The following is a 25,387-nucleotide window of genomic DNA, read 5'->3' on the forward strand; positions in this document are numbered from 1 at the left end:
ACCGGCGCAGAGATCGCGTCATTTGCTCCTCCCGGTGTACAAGCATCACCGCAGACGACAACCCAGGTACACCACGTGCCAGAAGAAAGCAGCCCAGAAGAAGAGAGTGACAGGCCTGTCACCCCGAAAACCGGATAAACACAGATGGGCTGAACAGACCAACAAAGGGAGAAGACAGAGGACTCGCACCGCAAGCCAAGAGCATGCCCTGACACGCCAGACAGCCACCAAAGCTCACCGACATGCCTGGATACAGCTTCATGGGAGAACGGAATGTAAGCTGTAGCAAGCGCAAACTGTGTCTCATCCCAACGCTTCCCCATGCTACTGTCAACCGGCATCCCTGGATACAGCCTCACGGGAGAACCGGGCATAAGCCGCAACAAGCACAAACCGCGTCTCATCCCAACGGGTCTCATCCCAACGCTTCTCTAGGTGACCGCCCACCCCAGAGTGACGGCAGTCTATGTCAAACGGCATCCCTGCTCCTGACCGCAGATGCCATGGGTGAAGATCAGCACCGAGTGTCTTTCCTCACACCGCCTCCAGATGGAGTTGGCAGTGGCCCCAAGCTAGGCAAGAGAGGATCCACACACTCTACGTGTAAAGCCGCCACTGAAACTCAACCTCAGCAAGGCGGAGGCACATGGCTGCCAAGTCACTCCTGACATCCAACTCTTCCAGCAAGTCACCATCACCTGTCATCCCGAGTCACCACCTGGCTAGCAACCGCCATCACGCCAGCCCTCAGAACATGCATCAAACACCACTCCCAGAATATCGATGGACTGGAGTCCCACGCTGTTGCCATACCAGCCGAGAAAAGAGACCAGAGGCTACCTGTGAACCTGGCATACCCCTGAACCGCGGCAGCAAGAGCACGTATCAGCCAAGACACATCCACCCTCGAGGGTTGTGCGTGCGACTATGTAACGGCTCCTCAGTGGTCCTGCAGCGGCCTCCAGTCGGCACACAAGCGGCCCCAGCGCAGCCCTCCTACAGTGCTGCAGCAATCCCGACAACAGGCCTCCCCAAGTGGGAGATTGAAAAAAGACTTTGCCCCACCGACAGGTCAGCGGTTGCAGCCAAGAGGTTCCACAGAGAAAATTTATCAGACAACACCACCACATACTCCATCCATGCTCATGACGCATCACAGTGAAAGAACCATTAGAATTCACCACAGACCATCACTGACGTCAGCAAAGTGGAAGCATTGCAAGACTGGGAGACATGTCATCACAAGTGAACTGACGGTATGCATCGGACGTCTCCAAGCCAGCGGTCATTGTCCTGTGCCCCTCAGGCTAAACTACGAGTGCTTGCCGAGAAGGTCCTGCTGCAGGCAATCATCAGCCCACGTCGGACGTCTTCCTGCCACCTGTCTCAAAAGACTGATGGACCCTGTGGTGTTTAGTTAATTGTTTGCTTTGTCCCCACAGGTTGGACTAAAGTTTTGTTTGTTCTTCAGTTAAGTTGAGGAGAAATGTAGTGTCCTACAGGACACGTTTTAGTGTCTGGCAGGAAGCTGTACTCCCAGCCACTCCCTTGAGTGGCTGGACACACTTGCAGCCCCACATTCATTCATCATGGGAGTGACGTGGCCCCGCCAATAAAAAGGCCTGGGTGCACGTGCTCGTGGCCAGTTACTGTACCACACTAGCCTGTGTCTGTTATTTTCTCACCATGTGGGCCTGAGACCCAACACCACACAATGCGCCAGGAGGGGTTACTCAGCCCGGGCGTGGAACAGCCACGGAGCGGGCAGGCAGAGCCGGTCGAGGTCTGACACGTGTCCGATAAGGGCGTCAAGGCTTTGTGCGACCATTCTTTGGAGCCGAGCAAGGGACCGGTCGTGAAGCAAGCAACGGGTGCGTCAGGCGACGCAGCCCAGATAAGATACATTCATTGTAATGTTCCCAGGCTCGCTTTTCTGGGACTGCTGTAACACTTGTTAGTACTGCGTGTGATATTTAAACCCACGCACCAAAGTGATGTCATGTCATCATTGCGAAATAAGGACCCGAAGTCTACAAAGGAGTTTCATGTCTGAAATGGCAGTAATGGCTACCTACGTGTGTTGGGTCTGGTTTTTCTTGATCTCAACCCTAGGCCTGGCCGTACATGCTTGTGCACCTTTTTGGGAACGTTTGGCCGGAAAATGCGATACCCAGATTATTGTTATCAGAAGAAAGTACGAGTAGAAGAGACACATTGGTATTCAAACCGCTTGAACGACGAATGACGTCATTTATAGAGTGCAACTTTCACTCTGAGCGGGTGTATTGAGGTATGAGGGAGAGAAGGCTTAATTTCTTATGTCTCTGCAGCAGGCTCTCAATCTACCCAGCTAGTTCCTGCCCATCATGATTACAAACCATCCCATGCAGCTGCAGGCCAGCACAAATGAGCAGTATTATTCGTAGTCGGTGAGGTTTGTGCACATGGCGTTATATAAGGAATATTTTGCAGAACGCTTACCATCAGGACTCCCCTACCCTGAGGAGAGACCAAGAGTCCCAGTCCACAAAAATAAGTGCCAGTGGGGCCTACAGGCCCAAATATTCACTGGCTGGATGTCCCTCGGTGGTTCAGGCTGTGTCAAGATGAGCAGACCCTCAGACCATAGATTTGTAGCTCCTTCTGGACTATTAAAATGTAGAATTTGAAAGCATGAGCCCAGATCAGTGCGCTGGGTCTTAATCAAGTTATTATCATAGTCGATAAAAAAAAATCTTAATACGATTTACAAAGACAAATCAAATATGCCATGACAAGTTTAAAAATTCAAATGAAACTTGAAATGGCAGTGGCCCACCTCATACATAATCCAACATCCATTTTTCATTGCCGCCATTACATTGTTGGAAAAAAATGATACAACGAACCTACCATTTTTACAACAGAAGTGCAGTTTTGGTTAGAGAGTCCTTAGAGAGAAAAAGGAATGGCCTCCTCTATCGTGCGATTGGAGTATGTCATGATTATTTACCCTAGAAATCTTCGCTGCAGGTGATAAGGTCACCCAGTGTCATACCCCTGACATTTACAACAATGTCGATTAAGCGCCTTGTTCCATAGATCTGCACAAACAGTCAAATGGATTGGGAAAAAACAAACAATCCCGTCCAAGCCCATCAGTATTGGCTGTAGCTCAGAGCACAAACCTCCGTGTGCAGGAAAGGCACCCCTACAGCTACTTCCACTGCATGGCAGAGCGAAGGCTACAATGTCAAATGTGTGCACAAGGCACAAGAAGCTGCCCCACTGACCAAGCCTTCACTCTCGAAAGCACCAGTGGCGCTGTAAGTAAAGGTATGGCGGTGCAGCGCCCACATACATGGAGTTCAGATGAAGAATTAACAATGGAGCCCTCCATTCAAGTACAGCCCCTGTATGTGGAATTGTGGAAAAGTGACAAAATCAGATCATTGCTAATATCCAAACCCCAATACAATATGGGCTCTATTATTATGATATTATGAGCCCAACAAATTGTCACCTCCCTAAATGACGTCAAAAGAGAAAAGTGCCTTTATTTTACAGGACAAGTAGATCTCTGAATCATCCCGGCACTTTGACAAGTAGATATTTAATACAAAATGCCATGCCTCGCTGAAAAAAAATCAAAAGCAGGAATGCTACCCTATCGCTGCCTCCAGCCTTAGCTCACAACTGGAGGGATCAAATTCTACCACTCCTACCTTCACCATGCTTTAAACAGGGCTTGATGTAAAGTTTTTATCTAACAGTCAACCAACTGCCCATGTGAGGGGAACAGAACAAGCCCCTACGCATTCTTCAAGCAGCTTTACTATCAAATCCCTGTGCGCTTCTACACTAACCACTACGACTGATTCACTCTGTGTTTCTGCAAGTGTCTGTGAGGCAACTTATTGGGTGATGTACAAAACGAATACACACCCGCCCACCCCCAGATGGATTTCATGTGCTTTTAACTCACCTAGCATGTTGGTTGGCATGCCGAGCAGGGTGTGCATGAGGTCATGCACCTCTCTATATCGCTGGATGACGTAGGCCAGCTCTTCGTCGTCCACAAACTTCACTGACATGCGGGTGTCAGGAGAGACCCTCTGAAAGCAGAACGAGAGGGGATCTCAGTGCAGAGTAAACTAAATGATGACAAACAGTCTGCTCTACCAGCCCATTCTCCTCACGGACCCAAGAGCTTTAGATGACCTTTTTTGGCACATGCTCACCTCTAAAGGTTCTCTGTGGCAGTCTCATGTTACCTTAATATTTATTATAGGTTTAGCCCCCTACATCTGATGGACTGCTGGTCCTATTACAAACAGGTCACATTCAAAGTACAGGACATCACGGCTTGTTCTTCGAGACCAATGCACAGACACACGTCTTAATGTCACAAAGATCTAACATGCATCTTCCTCGTCCCTTTGAATCATATTCTTGAGTTTTTATGCTGTTGCTCTGGCAGTCATGGAGAAACCAATGGTCGCCCACCCTCTCCAGCTCTTACTCCAGGTGTCATGAAATAGGCGACCGGGCAGGTTTAACTTAAAATGTTTTAGGAGAGGAGTAACACATCCACTTCTGTACATTCATAGCACAGCATTTGAAAAAAAGGATTGTATCGCAAAACAACAGTACGTACATTGACATCCAGAAACCGGGCATACTCTCGGCCAAATGTCCCATCTGGCAGATCTCGGAGCCACTGCATATCTAAGGTGGACATACGGATACGAGGCCTCTCCCTGCAAACACAGGAGATGTACACTTAACAGGGGTGTCAGCAAGCCCTCCCTCGGCATAATCGTAACTAAGATGCGCCTGGTTCTCTAGATCTTTAAAGCCTTTTTTAATCATCAGGGTCTCTGCCCTGAATACATTTGTGTGGTCATAGTGGGGTAGTACTAGATGTGGTCCCTCAAGAGAACGAGAGCTAGCAATAATGGGTAAGACCAGAAGACCGCTTATTTCATGGTTTGTCTGAGGCCAATCTGAATTGATTTGGGACGGGCATATATGGAAGGAAAGCGTACGCACTGCAGGATCTGACAGCCTTCAGGGTGATGCTTCATTCGGTCCCGGAGCATTTGCAATGCCAAATGTCCTGTGGTCTCGCCCAGAACCGCCACCATATCTGAAATGTAAAAGAAGAGGGTGAGAAAAGTCAAACAGTGGCGCCAAGCATCATCATATATGATGGCCAATTCTTCCATTAACAGGGCAACTATAGAATAGGCATTGTAAGTATTGAAAATACATGTTACCACAAGAATAGGCACTTCAATTACCTGTTCCGGGTCAAAACAGAAGGACTCCACTGCCTAACACACACGGGCAGATTGTTGACACAGCTGGGTGTGTCACAGTACTACAGACACATGCCAGGCACCAGACCGAACACTAGAATCTTATCTGACCAAGCTAATTACAGAATTATGGAGGAAGATCCAACCAGGAAACTATTGACACTAACCAAAACCATGGTAGAAAAAGCAGAGGCGGAGTTGAGGATCACTAAACAGGAATCTGACTTTTTAGTACAACAAGTACTGCGAAATGGAAGTTTTGTTTAAACGGATCACTGACAGAATATCAACATCAAAAATATCGAGGTACAAAAATATTGATGCATAAATATAGTTGTCAAGAATATTGAAGTCGCCTATCTACATAATAGTAAATACAAAAATATAGAGAAAAAAAATATATTGTCTAAAATACCATTGTTAAAACTTTTTTTATGTTTAAAAAATAATGTAAAATATAGGAAATAATACATATATAAAAAAATTAGAATTATTAGAACATATTTAAAATGATAAGTATTACATATAAAGTAAAACATTAATTAAACATACATATATAAAATATAATATATATTTCCCTTAATATTAATAAATGCATATTTTATTAAATTATAAATTGAGAAACATAAATAATTATAAATACATGTATACACATACACCAATAACATTAAAAATATATATATTTATATAATTAAAATATTTTTTATCTTTTTAAAATACATTTTACACTACATTTACTGAAACAATACAAAATGAGAAAATATTGGTTAGCGGAGGGGTACAAATTACTATTCCCACTCCAGTGAGTGCAACAGTAGGGAAAGTATTGGATAGCGTAGGGGTAAAAAATTCAGATGCTCCGTCCATCACCACCCCCTTTTGTACCGCTTTTGGCCGCCATAAGTGTGGCAGGGTATGCTCAGACGTGAGTCCCTTGCTCACTTTGCCACTGGATTCAAGCAAGCCGGGCTGAAGACGGCTGGAATGCCAGAAACCGGTCCTCGGAAGCTTGTTTCCGGTCCAGGGAAGACATGGCTTGGCAGTTCGGGCTGGACTGGTCCCATGAGGCACAGGGTCAGACTGATTTGCATATAGCCATGTCTGAACTGGGGTGGAAGAGTGGGCTAAAGAACGTGATGGATTAAACCCAGATCTTTTGACTGGGTGTGAGTGTTTGATTGATTCAGATGCTCCGTCCATCACCACCCCCTTTTGTACCGCTTTTGCCCGCCATAAGTGTGGCAGGGTATGCTCAGACGTGAGTCCCTTGCTCACTTTACCACTGGATTCAAGCAAGCCGGGCTGAAGACAGCTGAACTGCCAGAAACCGGTCCTCGGAAGCTTGTTTCCGGTCCAGGGAAGACATGGCTTGGCAGTTCGGGCTGGACTGTTCCCATGAGGCACAGGGTCCGACTGATTTGCATATAGCCATGTCTGGACTGGGGTGGCAGAGTGGGCTAAAGAACGGTGATGGATTAAACCCAGATCTTTTGACTGGGTGTGAGTGTTTGATTGATTCAGATGCTCCGTCCATCACCACCCCCTTTTGTACCGCTTTTGGCCGCCATAAGTGTGGCAGGGTATGCTCAGACGTGAGTCCCTTGCTCACTTTGCCACTGGATTCAAGCAAGCCGGGCAGAAGACGGCTGGAATGCCAGAAACCGGTCCTCGGAAGCTTGTTTCCGGTCCAGGGAAGACATGGCTTGGCAGTTCGGGCTGGACTGTTCCCATGAGGCACAGGGTCAGACTGATTTGCATATAGCCATGTCTGAACTGGGGTGGCAGAGTGGGCTAAAGAACGGTGATGGATTAAACCCAGATCTTTTGACTGGGTGTGAGTGTTTGATTGATTCAGATGCTACGTCCATCACCACCCCCTTTTGTACCCCCCTTTTGTACCACTCCAGAGAGTGCAACAGTAGGTAAAGTGTTGGATAGCGGTGGGGTTAAAATTACTATTTGCACTCCAGAGAGTGCAACAGTAGGGAAAGTGTTGGATAGCGGAGGGGTAAAAATTACTATTCCCACTCCAGTGAGTGCACCAGTAGGGAAAGTGTTGGACAACGGAGAGGAACAATTTATTATTCCCACTCCAGTACAATACTTAAAAATAATTAACTAACAAATAATGTATTTAAAAAAATTAACCTCCCACCATATTCCCCTATAAATAACATCACCAATGTTGTAAAACATAACACTATTAACATAATTAATTATTTAAAATTAACAATTTAAAAACAATGAATAATAATTTAATTCACACAATTAACAGTATAAATCAATTTAAAATACATTTTATAATATAAAAATAAAAAAAATATAGAAATCAAATTACTTCCCAGCCTACTGCCCGAACACACAACCCACTCTTAAAAACCCCCCACATATAACATATTAAGAATTAATTAATAAATATTAATAACCAATTAATAAATAACTAATATATTTACCACAATTTACAATATAAATTGTTAAAAGACAAATGTTTAATAATTAAAAATATAAATAAATTATTAAATTACTTCCCACCCTACTGCCCTATAGAACTACAACACTCCTAAAAAAATAACACAATTTACATATTTACCAATTAATTATTACAAATCAAACAATTAATAACTTAATAAATGATTTACCACAATCAACAATATAAAATAATAAATAATTATTAATTAATAGAAATGATTAAAGAATCATAATTGAATTACTTCCCACGCAATCCCCAATAAACCCACAAACAGCTCCTAAAAAAATAATAACATTAAGATATTTAAAAATCATTCATAATTAACAACCAATTAATAAATGACCACAATTAACAAAATAAAATAATAAATATACAAATATGAATAAATAAAAAATATTAATGAATTATAATTAAATTAATTCCCACCCTATTCCCCTATAAACCCACAAGCCGCTACAGAACTAAAACGCAAAATGTACTTTAAAAAAAAAAAAGAAGAATAACTTTTAAAAATGTAATACATATATTAAAAAAAATACAATACTTAACCAAAAATTTAGAACACATATATTTAAAATACATACTAAAATACATAACACTAATATAAACATCGATATTATTAACAATGATATTTTTTACAAACAATATTACTGACTTCGATATTAACAAAAATTATATTTCTTACCTTCATGTCAATATTCTGGTCACCGACATTCATGATGTCGATATTCTGTTCCTTCGATATTTCCAACTCGATATTTTTGTACTTCGAAAATAAAAACTCAGTATTATGTCTGTGCACCGTGCAGTATGTTCTTTACGTGTCTTGTGATTAAACCTACCATGTCACAACAGCTAGGTCATGTTCTGTTTTTACACCTTTTTGCGCATATCTTCACAGCTACCTACTTTCAGTGGTATACAACAAAAAAATTAGTATTCACAATACATTTAGACTACATGAATGCTTTGACATGGACACCTGCACCTTACAGCCGTTTGACTGTGATTGTGAAACAGCGCATCCCTCTCGATTGTGCACCAATATCCATAAAGCATGCACTTGTTTCCTGGGCTGTAGGATTCCTCCGCTTTGTGCCTTAATTATTATATTGTCTACAGACTACTGAGGACACTACAGCGACATGGTCCATAAAGCAACTGTTGACTGCATACGAAGACAAAAAACTGGAATGCAAAATTGCAGTTTTCCACTTTTTAAGTCTTTGTTCCCAACTTTAACTTAGTTACCATGCAATGGTTATCCATTTCACCATAGGGAAATCACAAGATTATGTGCAAGAAAGATGTCTTCAAGGTTCTAAGACACCAGCATGCTTCCTGTACCCCCCTTGGCCATGGCCATGAACCTCACCATGCCTGTAAGGGTCATACAGTGACATGACGGAGGAGCCAGCTGCTAGCAGTGCTTTCTGGAAGAGGTTAGTGGGGATGTGACCAGGATACAGCGGGTCATACTGGAAATCTTGCTTGACTCGTGTGTGGTCACCCGAGTCATCTTTCTCCTCTGCTGCCACCTCGATGGTTTGGTACCGCCGACCTGCAAAGTAAAGACAGTGACAAGTTAGTTACTGTAATCAGAAAAATCTCATGCAAGGGCACAATAGGCAACGGGAAGGCAACAATAGGATTTACTAAAAAACAGATTTTCATTTGTCAAAATGATTGCACGCTTAACTTTCATCATGTAATGCAACAGTGCTGTGAGTGGAGTGTGTCATATGACTGAGGGTGCTTGGGTTGTGACGGACTTGTACACAACACTATCACACTTTCAGATGCCAGACTGTCATTTTTTATTTATTTAAAGAATCCATTTTTTTGTTTTGTACATAATAGGCACAACATTGCATGTAAAATATCGCATGAGACAGTATAGTGTGTCGTTTTCCTCGGCTACCAGTGTCGGGGGTCACTAAAACCAGAATCACTGGAATTATGCAGCAGGAGAGGGCCAAATTATGCAGCAGGGTTGAATAAATTATGACACAAGAAAAGGCAAATTATGGGTGCATAATTCGGCACATTTCGTAATAGTGTTACTTTATTATTTTGTCTTTTTTAAACTTGGTAACAATGTATGGGCATTGGTTGTGCCTCATTAGTACCAATTTAACACCAAAATATAGCAATAAGCAAAATAAAGGTGACCTGTACAGTTTTCCAAAGGGCCTTCCACTGCAAGCAAAATACGAAACTTTTGACCTGTTTTAGCTAGAAACAACAAAATAATTGTTAGAATCTGCCGATTTGCGGCAGTTGATGGATTAGCTGGCAAATGTGGCAAATCTATGATTATGCGAAAATCGCAGCGGCTGCACAATGGCATAATTCCAGTGACCCTGACTAAGACTTGCGAGTCAGAAATGGGAATATCAGACACGTGGAACAATAAGAAAATTGTGCAAAACTGTGAGCCTGTCCCTAGGCAGTGATTTCGGATAAAGGTGTAGGATATGCTCTGTGTAACACATTAAATTGGCTATATAATGAAAGCGGGTGTTGCATGAGACCTTACAAGGGTAGGCAACTGCAATACTCCATTATTTCAGAGTTAATGGGCGATCAAGGATGTGTACCCACGCCTGCTTAAGCGATTCTAAGGGGTCCTGATCTGTATGCGAGGGGGCCTTGGCAAGCCAAGAGATCAGCTGTCCCCCACTGCATCAATTGTGTTCATCAGGGGGTGGGTTGCTGGCTCTGAGGCAGTCACACCCCACAGTGGCTCCATTTGCACTGGCAATCATCTGCGTACTAGGAATTGCCCCACTGGGCAGGCCCTTCTGCTCTGCAAGATGGTCAAATGGAATTAGTGGCCCATCCTGGAATAAATCTCCTAGAGTCTCTATCCCCGCCAAGTCCCAGAATTCCGCACCCTTGAGGCCTGCCGCCTGTCTAAAGAGAGTCATTGAGCACAGGAGGGGATCTCCAATGCTTCAGGGGAATCATTTGATAGCATCCGTGCGCTAATGGGTCGTTAGCATCAGAGGGTAATTTTAATCCCGCGAGAACAGTTCTCTTACAAGACTCTGGGGCCAGCCGCCTCCTTGTCCACGCACCTCTTGCAAGTTTCGTCTGGTCAGACATCTCATTGACTATCTTGTTGCGCTGCTAGGTAATAGTGCTCGATCACTGGAGCCACCAGCAAGGCTACTCTGCGCTTGCCCTTGTTCCATATTAAGATACCTAGTATAAAGCCCAAGGTTCCAAATGTCCGAAATGGAATTCATACCGGCAACTAGCAAAATAATATAATAGCTTGGGTAACATTACCATCTTGGAGAGGGCTATTTGGCCCTGTACTGTCAGGAGAGGGAACACCAGTAAGTGGCTTGCGGCCGGAGTGAAGATATGGACCTCATGAGGTTGCCCTCTATTATGTCTTGCCTGTAGTGATATGTCAATTCCTAGATAACTGAAGTTGCGGGGTTTCTGCTTGAGACTATTAGTGGCCACCGCCAGGGCATGTGGTACACACTCCTGGCACAACAGGAACAGGCATGTTTGTCCCCAGTGCACTCCCTGCCCAGAGGCCTCCTGAAAGGCATCCATGATGTCGACTAACCCCCACTCCCATTTGAATATCCTTTATGTAGATCAAGGTATCATCCGCACACAGGGAGACAACATGTGTCTCGCCGTACAGAAGTATGTCCCTATGCCATCCAGACTGTCAGAGGTGAGGGGCTCCATCGCCAAAGCTAAGGGGATAGAGGGTACCCTTGGCACGTTTCCCTTCCTATAGGGAAATCAGCTGAGATCAAGCAATCTGTTTTTACCCTCACTACGGCTTATGTACAGAGTAGCTGGATCTTTTTCAGCAGCCTTCCTTCCCTCTATACCCATTCTCCACAGGACCATAAACACATACTCACAATTTAATGTGGCATGTACTTTTTTGAGATCCTAAACCAGGCCGGAAGAATGAGGCCAGACTTTGGGGGCTTCCTCTAACATTCGATGCAATCGATGGATGTTAAGAGATGTTGATCTGCCTGGTATGAAACCATTCTGGTCTGGGTGAACTAGCTCAGGTATGTGTGGCAGCAATTGAGTCACCAAAATCTTATTGAAGATTTTATAGTTGCTGCCCATCAGAGAGCGGGGCATATGAGAGGTGACCTCCCGGGGATCTTTGCCTAGTTTCGGTAACAAGGCTTCATGCATGGTAGGAGGCAGGCGACCGGTCACTACAGAAGCAGAATACAACTCAACTAATTTAGGGGTCAGCAGGGATTTATACGCCTTATAACATTCTATTGGCAGTCCGTCCAGGCCCGGGGTTCTACAGGTGATTGAGTCCCGTATGGCCCTAAGGATCTCTTGCTCTAGTATGTGCGCATTCAAAGCCTCCCTTTTAGCTGCCGGTATTAGACGCAACGTAATGGTGAGGAGGAACTTTCCAGGAAGGGTCCGGTGATTCAAGATATAGTAATGAGCGCAAAATGAATTGTGAATTTCCGCTTGGTTGTACACAATCGAATCAGGTGATGTGAAGATGGCAGTTATTGGCACTGGGTTCGTGTTTTGTTGGAGTAGCTGCGCTAATAGGTGGCCCGGCTTGTCCCCTTCCACATGGGTTCCGGCTTGGTATTCCTTTTAATCAACGCACCACAAAGAGTTGAGTAATTGCGCATTATGGTCCCTAGCCTCAGCCAGAGCTGTGCGGGCGGCCCTCCCTCCCACCACCACCCCAAATGCAGTCTGTTTGAGGATGCATAGCGAATCCTCAGCCTGGTCCAGCTCGCGATTAATCATTCTGGGTATCGCCTGTTTTCTGTACAACCAACAAAAACTCCTACACCAGTAAGGTCTGATGGATGTAACAGTTACTTTTTTAAGTCAGCCATCAGTACAAACAATTATAGGTGAAAGTATTGTCACTTATGGCTATATTTTCCTACTTATTTTCGTTATTTTTTAATTCAAACATTTGTCTTAAACCATTAGCTGGATTTGGAATGTTGTCTTCTTTTCAGTAATGTTTAGCTTTCTGGGTTCTCCCATGAGTTTCACACCTGTTTCTACCACAAATTCCAACAAGGTAGAACCACAAAAAGTCGGGGGGTGGGGCGGTGACACCACAACTACAACTGCCTTTTTTCTGTTTGTTCCTGAAAACGGGGGAGATGATGATCTTAGCACACCAACCCTTTTGTTGGTGCCATTTTTAGAAGAAGAAGAAAGAAACCTTCTTCCACAGTATTTTCCTACTTTCTCTGTTTTCCCTCCAGAGAAATGCTGAAACCCTGGGTAATACCTTTGCAATCCCGAAAATGTGGGGGAAGAGGACACAAATTTGACCTGGATGCCTTTTGCATAAACAAGTATTTGTAATGCAATAGGTCTCGCATTTGAGCTATTAGCGTTGTAAATGACAATGCCTTTTATTTATATGTTTTGAGAACCAGCAAGCGGTGCGTAAACACGCACTTTGTACTTACAGTCCTTGCTCACAAGACGCAAGCCAGGCTGGTAATAAAAGAGGTGCAGTTACTGCCAGCCTTGTTTCTCGTAAGCAATGACTATAAGTACAAAGTGCATGTTTACACACCACTTCCAGGTTTTCAAACCATACATAAAAGGCATTGTCAATTACAATGACAATAGCTCAAACTCTCACAAATGTGAGACCTATTACATTGAAAATGCTTTTTGAGCTCTGGGACGGAGGCAGCAGCAGCAGCCATAGGAAGGTAGGGACTACGACGCGAGGCAGTGCGTTTCAAAAACAGGAGTCAGCTGCAGCCAAAACAGACCTCGGTCTTTAAAGGCACAGCAAATACGGCAAGATAAGAGCAAGAATCACAACCCTGTTTACAACAGAGGTCTGAAAATCAAAAGCACTGGTCTCCCGTGCTCCAACTTAAAGAAATAAATAGTGCTCACAAGCGCTGAGTAACAACACATTTAACAGGGGAAGTCCTTGAAAATGGGCCGAGCTTTTAAAGTCCATATCCTGAATATAGCATGTCTCACAGAGACAGCGCGAGTGCTGCCTAGGCGAGACCTAGATAGTATCGGTACAAATGGATAAGAACTGCCTGGCCTTCTCGGAGGAACAGATCTCGGCTATTTTGTCAGGCCCTTCGTTGATGTTAGGGGCTCCACTACGGGGATCCGTATCCGTGAGAGAGGAGTGGGAAAAATTATCCACACTAAAGAAAAAACAGGTCCGAATAGCATTGCATGGTGCATTGATGACAGAGTATTACACGGCGGGGGTAGCACCACCAAGCCTCATAGTCAGGATTGAGCCGCGTATTTTCCTGAAAGACGAAAAATTCCGCACGGATTGGAGTTTTATTGCCAATAAGTGCACCAGGGACTGGCTTATCCTCATCATTAGCACTGCCCAGCGACTGAGCGAGGAGCTCCTGAAGGAGATCCTCGACTTGGAAGAGAAAATCTCTAAAGATACCACGTTAGTGGACAGCAAGGAGCACTTGCAAAAAATCCAGGACGACCTTGTTGATTATAAAAACTATATGGTCAACCAGAAGATAAAAGGGTTGACAAAGAATTTAGAAAGATACACCCACGAGTGGGCTTTCCCTTATGTGAAGGAAGAATACTATCAACAAGCACCTGCCCCACAGAACACCAACAGCAGATACAGAGGTAGGGGAGGGAGACAACAGCAGAGACGTACACCGAACAACTGGACCTTTGATAATACCTCGAGCGAGGAAGAGGAAGAACCCCAGCAAAACAGTAGGGTGCGGTTTAACCAGCAAAACCGCCAAACAGAAGATTTGGGTGCATTATTACGTGCTTTTTTAGAGCAGGGCCAGAGATCCAACCACAACAGGGGGAGGGGTGCCACAGGGCGAGGGAGAGGCAGCTCGACACCCCAATGGCAGACATTCTCACCCAGAGTGACCCGCAGCCGGGGAAGAACGGACAACTAAACGAGAGCATTGTAGTCAATTTATCAGACCATATCTTGACACCCAGTGAAGAAAGGGTACTAAATAAAGGACTAGGGTTTGTACCCACCCCTAAACATGACTCGTTTAAATGTCGCGTGGAATTTCACGAAACGTTGAGAAAGATCAAGCTCAAGAAATTCTTCGCTCACAAGGAGAACGAACAAGACATCAATTCGTTCCGAGGTACCAATCTGAAGAGACCATCTACTTTTTGTCCGGCTGGATCCGCCGTGGGCCCTGAAGTGTCTGTCTTCGAGGAAAGAGTCCTTAATGATATTGAGAATTTTGAGAAATCCCAGGAACATTCTCAACACTCAAATATGACTAAGGAGGACTGGGAGGCAATAAGAGGTCTAGAAAAAAACCTCGCGTTGACAATCAAGTCAGCTGACAAAGGGGGTGCGGTGGTGGTACTCAATACCCAGGATTACGAGACAGAGGTGCTCCGCCTGTTGAGTGTCCGCACCAATTACAAACCCCTGAGTAAAGACCCGGTAGATCAATTGCTTGATACCATAAGAGAAATGGTCAATAAAGCCAAAATCAACAAATGGATCTCGGTAAAAGAAGCGGAGTTCCTGGTGAACAACACCCCCAGGACTCCAGCCTTCTATATCTTACCAAAGATTCATAAGCCGACCCGCCCCCCGCCCGGCAGGCCCATCGTGTCGGGGATTCAATCTGTGCTGGAGCCGCTTTCACAATTTGCGGACTACTTCCTGCGGGAGTCGGTGATCAACCAACGGTCCTTTGTTAAGGATACCACCGACGTGCTGAATATTCTAGAAAAAAACCCTTATGATTCAAACAACCAGTTCCTTGTAACCATCGATATTGAGTCCTTGTACACGAGTATCCCCCAGGACGCAACGCTGGTGGCAGCAGCACGCGCACTGGGGGACCTCGAGTGGCCCTATGATGCGCCCCAGTCATTCATCATGGAATGCGTTGAGCTCGCACTCACAAGGAACTATTTCGGATACAAGGACCAGATCTACCTACAAACCTCTGGAACATCTATGGGGGCCACAATGGCCCCCAGCCTGGCATGCATCTATGTGGGTAGATTTGAGGAGCACATCGTCTATCCTGATACCAACCCCTTCCAGCGGCACATTTGCCTCTGGAAGCGATATATAGACGATGTGCTCTGCATCTGGGCGGGTACTGAAGAATCCCTAGGGGAGTTCCTGAGATGGCTCAACCTGCAAGATGAGAGCCTAAAATTCACGTGGACCTACAGCCGCACTAGTGCGGTCTATTTGGATCTTGACATTGAGACGGGACTGGAGGGTGGCCTGAGCACCAGGGTACACCAGAAGCCAACTGATAGGAATTCACTCCTCTTGTATAATTCGTATCATCCCAGAGCCCTCCGTGACAACCTCCCTGTGGGCCAATTCCTGAGGTACAGGAGGAACTGCTCCAGTACGAGTGGTTTCCTGGAGCAATCACAAGACCTTACAAAAAAACTCGTGCAGCGCAGTTACCCGAGTAAAATCGTGAAGAACGCTAGAAAAAGGGCACTGAATACACCCAGGAGTGCCCTGCTGGAACACACAAGGAAAGAAAAAAGAGACTGCCTCCCGGTGGTTATGACATTTGACCCCATGGCAACAAAGATCAGGCAGTCTATCAGAAAACACTGGGACTTACTATCCACCAAAGACTTCCGGATGCCACCACCAAGGTTTGCCTTTAAGAGAGCAACTAACCGTAAAGACAAACTAGTCCATACCCGCACCCCGGTACCACACAAAAGAGATCTGTCCACTTTGCCCAAAGGACATTATCCCTGTGGGACATGTTCGGTTTGCCCCCTCACTAAAAAAAGCAACAGCGTGACCTTGAGTACAGGGAGAGTATGGTTTTTCAACCACTTTAGCAACTGCAACACCACGCATGTGGTATATAGACTGCTATGCTGCTGTGGTCTCCAATACTTTGGCCTGACCACAAGGAAAATCAAGGTGCGCATTCAGGAACACCTTAGTACCATCAAGGCGGGTAAACTGACCACAAAGCTGGTACAACATTGCCACAAAGAAAAACATGATTTCACATGGACTGTGTTGGAAGTAATAAAAGGCAATCCACAGAACATGGAAACAGCGTTGCTGAGTAAAGAAGCCAGATGGATATACAGAGAACGTAGTGACAGTGTAGGCCTTAACGAAATCCTTGAGTGGAACCGAGTGAAATAGACATTCTAGGGTGAGCTAGCTGTAAATGATTCCCATTTTTTGGTAAGTGCTCCTTGTTGATTAACTGTCACGTTTGAGGGCTTTTGAGGCTGCCCTAATAATGCGCCTGGTGTGCTCTGTCATGGATGAACTGGTACGGTACTTGACCATGTTACGGGGTAATGAGAGACAGTGGGATACCATCTAGACCCTGCCTCATGAGGTATCTATACCTCTTATCCGATGAGTTTTAGTTGTAACATCTAATTCACAGCTAATTGGCCAACATATATGCCTTGATGTGCCTGTAGACATCCAAGGTGGAATCTTGCGGTAATTGCTATTATATTCCCCCCATAGACCCCATTTCTTTGATTTTTTTGACCAATTGCCTGATGTTGTGCGTTGCGTGTCTAGCGCCAATATGTGCCGCGGACGCGGGTGTAACTAGTCTTACATAGGAGACATGTTGATGAGAGAGCGCAACATGTTAGTCTATACACAACATGCAAAATAAGAACTGTTTGCATTCTAAGGTTGCGCCACTATCATTTATTAATGGCTCCACAGACGACCTCTTCGAGGTATTTTAAAAAAAATAAAAAATATAGAATATAAAATGTATTCCCGATGTGTATAAATATGGTAGTCAGCACTGTGACTGTGTACAAAGACCTCCTGGTAGTTGCTGGCACCAGGGCAATTAAAATTCTATCATTAGGCATCGGATTTTGCCGTTCTAAGATGGCGCCACCATCCCACACTGGAGCGCCTGCATATGCGCATGCGCGTTTCACCACCTGACCGGACTCCGCCGGTAAGCTTAAAAACAAACGCCGGCTTGAGCGCGGCGTTCCTGGGATGAGATACGGTCCCGGTTTCCTAACCGTACGGTGAGGAGTGGGGGCTTGTAGGCGGCTGCTTGGAGCTGTAATTACCAACGAGCAGTCATTTTGAGCAATACGCCACTACTCAGCTGGGGGCAACTAGATATAACGCCGCACACCATGGTTGGGATGTCCAATGCCGCGTGTATTGTTAACGGGGAACCAGGCAGTATGTTACATGCGGTCGGGGGGTTGAAATGCGCCCCCGCCTATATGTCTAAATGCGCGAGCAGGGTGGTTACAGCTCTCATACCCTGTAAACGACAGAAATCGACACTGATGCGCAATTGTGTTGTATAAGGTGTGGCAGTTCTATAATGTCCTGAGTTGAAACGCGCCATTGCTGATCTGTCTAAATGTGCGAGTGGGGGTGTCACGGCTCGCATGCCCTCAAAACGATAGAAATTGACGCTGATATTCATTGTCGGTGTATAAAGTGTGGCAGCTTTACAATGTCCTTTTTCATCCCCTATAGATTGCTACTTCAATCGTTTTTAAACGAGTCAAAGCGTGATTCGGTCAGCCGGTATGAGTTGCCCATGCTGGCCAGGGGTAATTATAATTAAAAATTTATAATTATATGCTTTCAACCATTACTCTGATGTGGAAACCTATGAATCTATATGACTACAGGGCATATCTCTGGTTTTTATTTGTGTCTCAATACAATAGTGTCCAGAAAGGATGTTCAAAAAATTGGTGCAGTGACCGAGTGTTCAATACCCTGATGAATCTGCCGAAACTAATGGGGCAGTGAAACATGTCGGTATCAGGTACTGGTAGGCGATATTAAGCTACCAACCTTTGTTTTAATTCTTCAGCTCACACTGAAACGAAGAATAAAGTGATTGTGTGGGTGTGGCTGTCGATTTTATGTCACTCTGTCCTTTATGAGTTAATGTTGTTACACTCTTTATGTTGCACCTTTACACGCATTTCAGTTTATGTGTTGTATCTATTCTATTTTCTTTCCGGATTGGAAGGCAACCGATGATGAGAAAGGGGCATTGAGTTGGTAACATCTGCCAACATCCCCGAGGGTGTTCGCCCGTGAGGTGCCTTCCTCTCCACCACACATTTTTCCCTCTTAAGGTGTGCACACGTGTGGTGAAGTGTGGATAGATGTACTGTCAGTATAGGAGGCAGACATTTGTTGGACATCACGCTGGACATTTTTTGAATTGAGACCGCAGTATTTAATTAATTTTTTGGACCAATAGAATGAGTGGGGACAATCAGACATTAGAGGAGTGATACCGCACTGCGATAGATAGCAGGGGTCTAACTCGGTATGTAAACAAAGAATACAACCTGAGTGATGTGTACTCATGTCTTTGAAACGTAATAATTGCCCCAGGTATAGGGATCTTGTTGTTGATTAAGAATAAAGAGCCCCAAACATTAAAAAACAAGGGTCACCATTGCATAGGTAAAATCCTAGGCAACAAAGGCGTTAAAGGGAAAAAGAAGCACATGCAGAAAAAGTTATCAGACACAGGGTCTTATAAGCACCTTGGAACAGAATAACACACAGTGTTATGTGCAGGAATATGACAACATATTAGATGAATGGATAGGGACTGGACTATTGACCCAGAAGACCACAATCTAAAGGTAGACCATCCTATAATGCCTGCAGTATATTTCATTCCTAAAATCCACAGCAATGCCAAGAATCCTCTGATACGAACAACAGCGTCTTTTGATTGGTGCAGTTCTAGAAAACACATTGAGATATGTAGACATTTTTAATTTGCACTGAAAAAAGCCATTTCTTCCTACCTCAGATACATGAATGACTTTCTAAATACGATTCAGAATATTCCAATGAAAAATATCTATATATTCTTGACATGGACACACTGTCCTTACTCGCCTGCATACTACATCACAGCATAAAAGCATGTGCTTAGTTGTGTTCTTGACAGCAAGACCATCAATATGAAAAAGCACACTGGGATGCTATTGACAAATGTGCATTGCTGTTTATACCATAACATCTTTACATTTGACAAAATTATTGTCAAATTGTAGGAGCAGCCACAGACATATCCTTTGCTCCCATAAATGAAACTCGACTTATAGGATGGTGGGAGCAATGACTGCCTGGAAACAGAGATGTTGATGGAAACATTGTTGGCTCACGTTGATGACTTGTTCCTAATGTGGAATGGGAAGGAATATCAATATATATATAAATTAATTCAGAATGATGTGAATGTGAAACGACTGATGCTATGAGTCACATTGAAGTAGATTGATATATTGGACTGGGTTTAAGATAACTGGATAAAAACAAACTTGCTGAAAATCAACTGCAGGAAAATAACATTCTCCACACGAGCAGCGGGTCTGCAAGAAACCTGAAGTGGAGCATTCCCTAACAGAAGATCCTGTGGATTAAATGGAACAGCTTAAGTGATTAAGATTATAAAGAAAACACAGAAAGAATTCTCAGAGACAGGCTATCAGGAGCCAATCATCACTGATGCACATTCATAATGAGTGAATTGTGTACTTATTGAGCGCACTGCCACTCCCAAAAGAGCACCCTGGCGCCTAGCGGCTGTGAATGCGGCTATCACAATTGGACCTGAATTGAGGGGAGACAAAATCAAAGAATGAGTAACACATCCAAAATGCTGAAAAGCCAAGTCTTGAGCTGCCTCTTGAAGGTAACTTCTGATTCAATAAATCTCAAATGGCTAGGTAGATGATCCCATCCATTTGGACCCAAGTCTGTCAAAGATTTACCGCCTCATGTTTTAAGTCTAAACTTAGGGGGTTTAAGCAGGTTGGCTTGGGAGGACCTATGCGACCATAGAGTCTTGTGGTGTCTCACTCTGGCTGGTAAGTATTTTGGTCCAAGGGCTCTAATGGTGAATAACCGTCTAGGAAGCTCTAATACCAGTCTTTGGCCACTATAGGTGTGGCAGGGTATACTCAGACATGAGTCCCTTGCTCACTGCTCCATCAGGATTCAAGCAAGCCGGGCCGACGAGGCTGAAATGCCAGAAACCGGTCCCCGGTAGCTTGTCTCCTTTCTGGTGAAGAATTGGCTTGGTAGTTTGGTCTGCCCTGTTCCCATGATGCACTGGGCCAGGGACAGACTAATTTGCATATAGCCAGGTTCTGAGCTGGGATGGGGCAGTGAGCTAAATAACGGTGATGGATCAAGCCCTGATCTTTGGACTGGGTAAGAGTGGTCTGCTTAATTCAGACATTCTGTTCATCACCACCCCCTTTTCTGAATCGTTTTTGGCCACTATAGGTGTGGCAGGGTATATTCAGACATGAGTCCCTTGCTCACTGCTCCATCAGGATTCAAGCAAGCCGGGCCGACGAGGCTGAAATGCCAGAAACCGGTCCCCGGTAGCTTGTCTCCTTTCTGGTGAAGAATTGGCTTGGTAGTTTGGTCTGCCCTGTTCCCATGATGCACTGGGCCAGGGACAGACTAATTTGCATATAGCCAGGTTCTGAGCTGGGATGGGGCAGTGAGCTAAATAACGGTGATGGATCAAGCCCTGATCTTTGGACTGGGTAAGAGTGGTCTGCTTAATTCAGACACTCTGTTCATCACCACCCCCTTTTCTGAATCTAATACCAGTCTGGCCACAGAATTTTGTACCACCAGTAATTTCTGAATAGTCTGTTTAGATGAACCTGCGTACAAACTAATGCAGTAGTCAAGTCTAGATGTTATCAATGTAAAGGCTACTGTCTTTCTTGCCACCATTAGAAGGTACTCAAATAACTTTTTCAATGATTTTTTGAGGCTAAGACACAATTCAATTCAAAATTAGCTTTATTCGGTTGAAGCAAACAACCATAAAAGCATACAAATTATACATAACAGGCTAAGACACATTCCTGCTACTGCCATCGCTTGAAACCAAAATGACAGGAAAGCATAAAATTTTACTCTGCGCTTTACGACCTTGACCGTGGCAGTAGGGGATGGGGAAGTAGAGTTGGGCCACCATAGAGCTGGATCAAAAGAATTGGACTTCTAGAGAAGCATAACCTGTATTTTGTCAGTATTACACTTAAGGTGATTTGATTGCATCCACCGAATGACTTAGGTTAAGCCGTTTGTAAAAATGATCTCAGAGCAAATAGTTTTTATCCAACGACAAGATCAACTGGGCGTTGTCGGCATAAGATGGGGCTTCAATGCCAAAAGAAGGGATCAAGGAAATCAAGGGGGCCATGTAGATATTAAATAATGCGGGGCAGAGCGAAGAGCCCTGAGGAACCCGAGGTCACAGTCTTTTCGGGGGATAGAAAAGAACCTAACTTCACTGTTTGTCTGCGATATGAGAGGAAGGATCTAATCTACAACAGTGCCAGATGGGAGATTCCACAATCCTTGATACGGTGCTGCAGGATATCATGCAAGATGATATCAAATGCAGCTGATAGTTCTAGTAAAATTAGGACTGCATTTTTCCCCACATCCAGCGTCAACTTTAAAGTATCTGCGACCTCCAACAGAGCAAGCTCTGTGGAGTGTCTTGGGCGGAAACCCGACTGCCGTGGATGTTAGATTTTAGCGTCCTCTAGAAACGCCTTTAGTTGATCATCAACCAATTTTTCGATGATTTTGCTTAGGACCAGAAGTAGGGAGATTGGGCGAAGGTTTAATAGAAGAGTGGGATCGGGGAGTAGTTTTTTGTAATGGTTTAACAGCTGCAAGTTTCCAGTTGTTCTGAACCTTCGCAGTTGTCAATAAGGTGTTCAAGATCTCCTTAGCCACTGAATTTATGTAATCAACAACTTTTTGAAATATACAAGGGGCAGAGATCATGAGGAGAGCCTGATTTATAGGTTAGAATAGCCTGAAATGACATAGAGGGTGATTCTTTGAAAAACTGCCAATGATGCTCCAGTAGAAGGAGTATTCCCTATTGAAACAATCTTCAATGGGGAGAGGGTTCTGAACTCTTGTTGAATGTTCAGTTTTCTTCGTCAAAACATGAAGATATTTTATTGCATAGAGTTTGAGAGGGTGGGACAGCCCTATTATTTGCTGTTGGTTGTAAAAGTGACTTAGTGATTTTAAAAATCATTTTTTGGTTAGATTGGGCTTTATCAATATTAGAAGAGAATGGGGTCGTTTTTGCAATCTTAATCTGACCATGGTAAATTTTAAGAGCCCTTCTGAATTGGACCAGATCTTCAGCATTGTAGGCTCTACGCCATTTCCATTCAAGTTGCTTACAACGGAGATGAAGTTCTGCTCAAGTCTGGGAATACCAAGGAGCTGCAGGCAGAGACGTCTGTTTACTCTTAAAGGATATTTCTGGGACTAATTTATTAATAGCTTGAGTAATCCAGTTTGTAAAGGCTGTGGCATCCTCAACTACATGACCTGATAGAATAGGGGTGGAGAGGGATAGCCCCATGGCAAGACTGGGATCTAATAACAGATTTTCCCATTGTTGCGAGTTTGGGGACACTGACACTGGTGAAAGGAGGGAAGAACTCAGTGCCACATGTCGAATTCTAAACTGAATCAGCATATGGTCAGACCAGCCTGCCTAATAGGGGGTTCCGTTACTAGGGTGGGCAGATTAGAACAGATTCCATCTAGGATATGCCCAGCAGTATGTGTAGATGAGGTGACCAATTGAGAAAGACCAGAGAACTTATGGTGTCAATTAAATTGACCACCTCTGAATCTTTACTGTACTCCAAATGGAGGTTGAAATCTCCCAACATTGAGAAATTTTCATAGCGCAATGCAAAAGAAGCAATGGCTTCTCTCAATAATGCTAAACAAAACAAGCATTTGCAATGCAATAGGTCTCGCATTAAATGACTTGTAAATGACAATTTTTTTATTTATGTGTTGGTTTTGAAAATAGCTAAATTAATAGCTTTGTCATTTACAATGCCAATAGTTATAACTTTCGCAAATGTGACACCTATAACATTTGTAATGCAACATGTTTTATATTTACGTGACTTAGATGTATTGATATTACAAATAACAATGGCTTTTAATTTTTTCAAATAATTAATACTTAAATAAAAGTGATTGTAATTTAGAATGGCAATAGCTTAAACTTTTGTAGTTAACTTTTGTAAAGATTATGTTCAGTGTATTTTATTGTGATGAAAATCCAAGAACAGTAGTGAAATATTAACATATTTTTGTGACATTTGTAATAAAGCTTGAAACATTGAGAGAACATATTTGAACCAGTTGTTGTTAAATGGTTGCACAGATTGATGCTGTGATGGCGCTGAGTGATGTTGTGGTGGCGCTGAGTGATGTTGTGGTGGCGCTGAGTGATGTTGTGGTGGCGCTGAGTGATGCAGGGGTGGCGCTGAGTGATGCAGGGGTGGCGCTGAGTGATGCAGGGGTGGCGCTGAGTGATGCTGGGGTGGCGCTGAGTGATGCTGGGGTGGCGCTGAGTGATGCTGGGGTGGCGCTGAGTGATGCTGTGGTGACGCTGAGTGATGCTGTGGTGGCGCTGAGTGATGCTGTGGTGGCGCTGAGTGATGCTATCCTGTGGTGGCGCTGAGTGATGTGATCCTGTGGTGGTGCTGAGTGATGTGATGCTGTGGTGGCGCTGAGTGATGCTGTGGTGGCGCTGAGTGATGCTGTGGTGGCGCTGAGTGATGCTGTGGTGGCGCTGAGTGATGCTGTGGTGGCGCTGAGTGATGCTGGGGTTGCGCTGAGTGATGCTGGGGTTGCGCTGAGTGATGCTGGGGTTGCGCTGAGTGATGCTGGGGTTGCGCTGAGTGATGCTGGGGTTGCGCTGAGTGATGCTGGGGTTGCACTGAGTGGTGCTGTGGTGGTGCTGACTGGTGCTGTGGAGGTGCTGAGTGGTGGTGTGGAGGTGCTGAGTGGTGGTGTGGAGGTGCTGAATGGTGGTGTGGTGGTGCTGAATGATGCTGTGGTGGTGCTGAGTGGTGCTGTGGTGGTGCTGAGTGGTGCTGTGGTGGTGCTGAGTGGTGCTGTGGTGGTGCTGAGTGGTGCTGAGTGGTGCTGTGGCGGTGCTGAGTGGTGGTGCTGAGTCGTGGTGCTGAGTGATGCTGTGGTGGTGCCGAGTGATGCTGTGGTGGTGCAGAGTGGTGCTGTGGTGGTGCAGAGTGGTGCTGTGGTGGAGCTGAGTGATGCTGTGGTGGCGCTCAGTGATGCTGTGGTGGCGCTGAGTGATGCTGTGGTGGCGCTGAGTGATGCTGGGGTTGCACTGAGTGATGCTGGGGTTGCGCTGAGTGATGCTGGGGTTGCGCTGAGTGGTGCTGTGGCGGTGCTGAGTGGTGCTGTGGAGGTGCTGACTGGTGCTGACTGGTGCTGTGGAGGTGCTGAGTGGTGCTGTGGAGGTGCTGAGTGGTGCTGAGTGGTGGTGTGGTGGTGCTGAGTGGTGCTGTGGTGGTGCTGAGTGGTGCTGTGGTGGTGCTGAGTGGTGCTGCGGTGGTGCTGAGTGGTGCTGTGGTGGTGCTGAGTGGTGCTGTGGCGGTGCTGAGTGGTGGTGCTGAGTGGTGGTGCTGAGTGATGCTGTGGTGGTGCAGAGTGGTGCTGCTGAGTGGTGTTGTGGTGGTGCTGAGTGATGCTGTGGTGGCGATGAGTGATGCTGTGGTG

The 25,387-nt window shown here is 44.9% G+C and overlaps 1 protein-coding gene across 1 annotated transcript in view; it reads right to left on the reverse strand.

Moving 5' to 3' along the window:
* COQ4 (coenzyme Q4) overlaps window positions 1–25,387 on the reverse strand; it is a 131,341-nt gene that overhangs the window by 31,077 nt on the left and 74,877 nt on the right. The window contains exons 2-5 of the mRNA XM_078642063.1: window positions 9,146–9,331; window positions 5,032–5,128; window positions 4,637–4,739; window positions 3,965–4,094 (exon numbers count right to left, since the gene is read on the reverse strand). Of these exons, the coding sequence (XP_078498189.1) occupies window positions 3,965–4,094; window positions 4,637–4,739; window positions 5,032–5,128; window positions 9,146–9,331 (516 nt within the window). The remainder of the gene's footprint in view (window positions 1–3,964; window positions 4,095–4,636; window positions 4,740–5,031; window positions 5,129–9,145; window positions 9,332–25,387) is intronic.

This window comes from Lissotriton helveticus, chromosome 5_1 (assembly GCF_964261635.1).
Source record: "Lissotriton helveticus chromosome 5_1, aLisHel1.1, whole genome shotgun sequence".
NCBI lineage: Eukaryota > Metazoa > Chordata > Amphibia > Caudata > Salamandridae > Lissotriton > Lissotriton helveticus.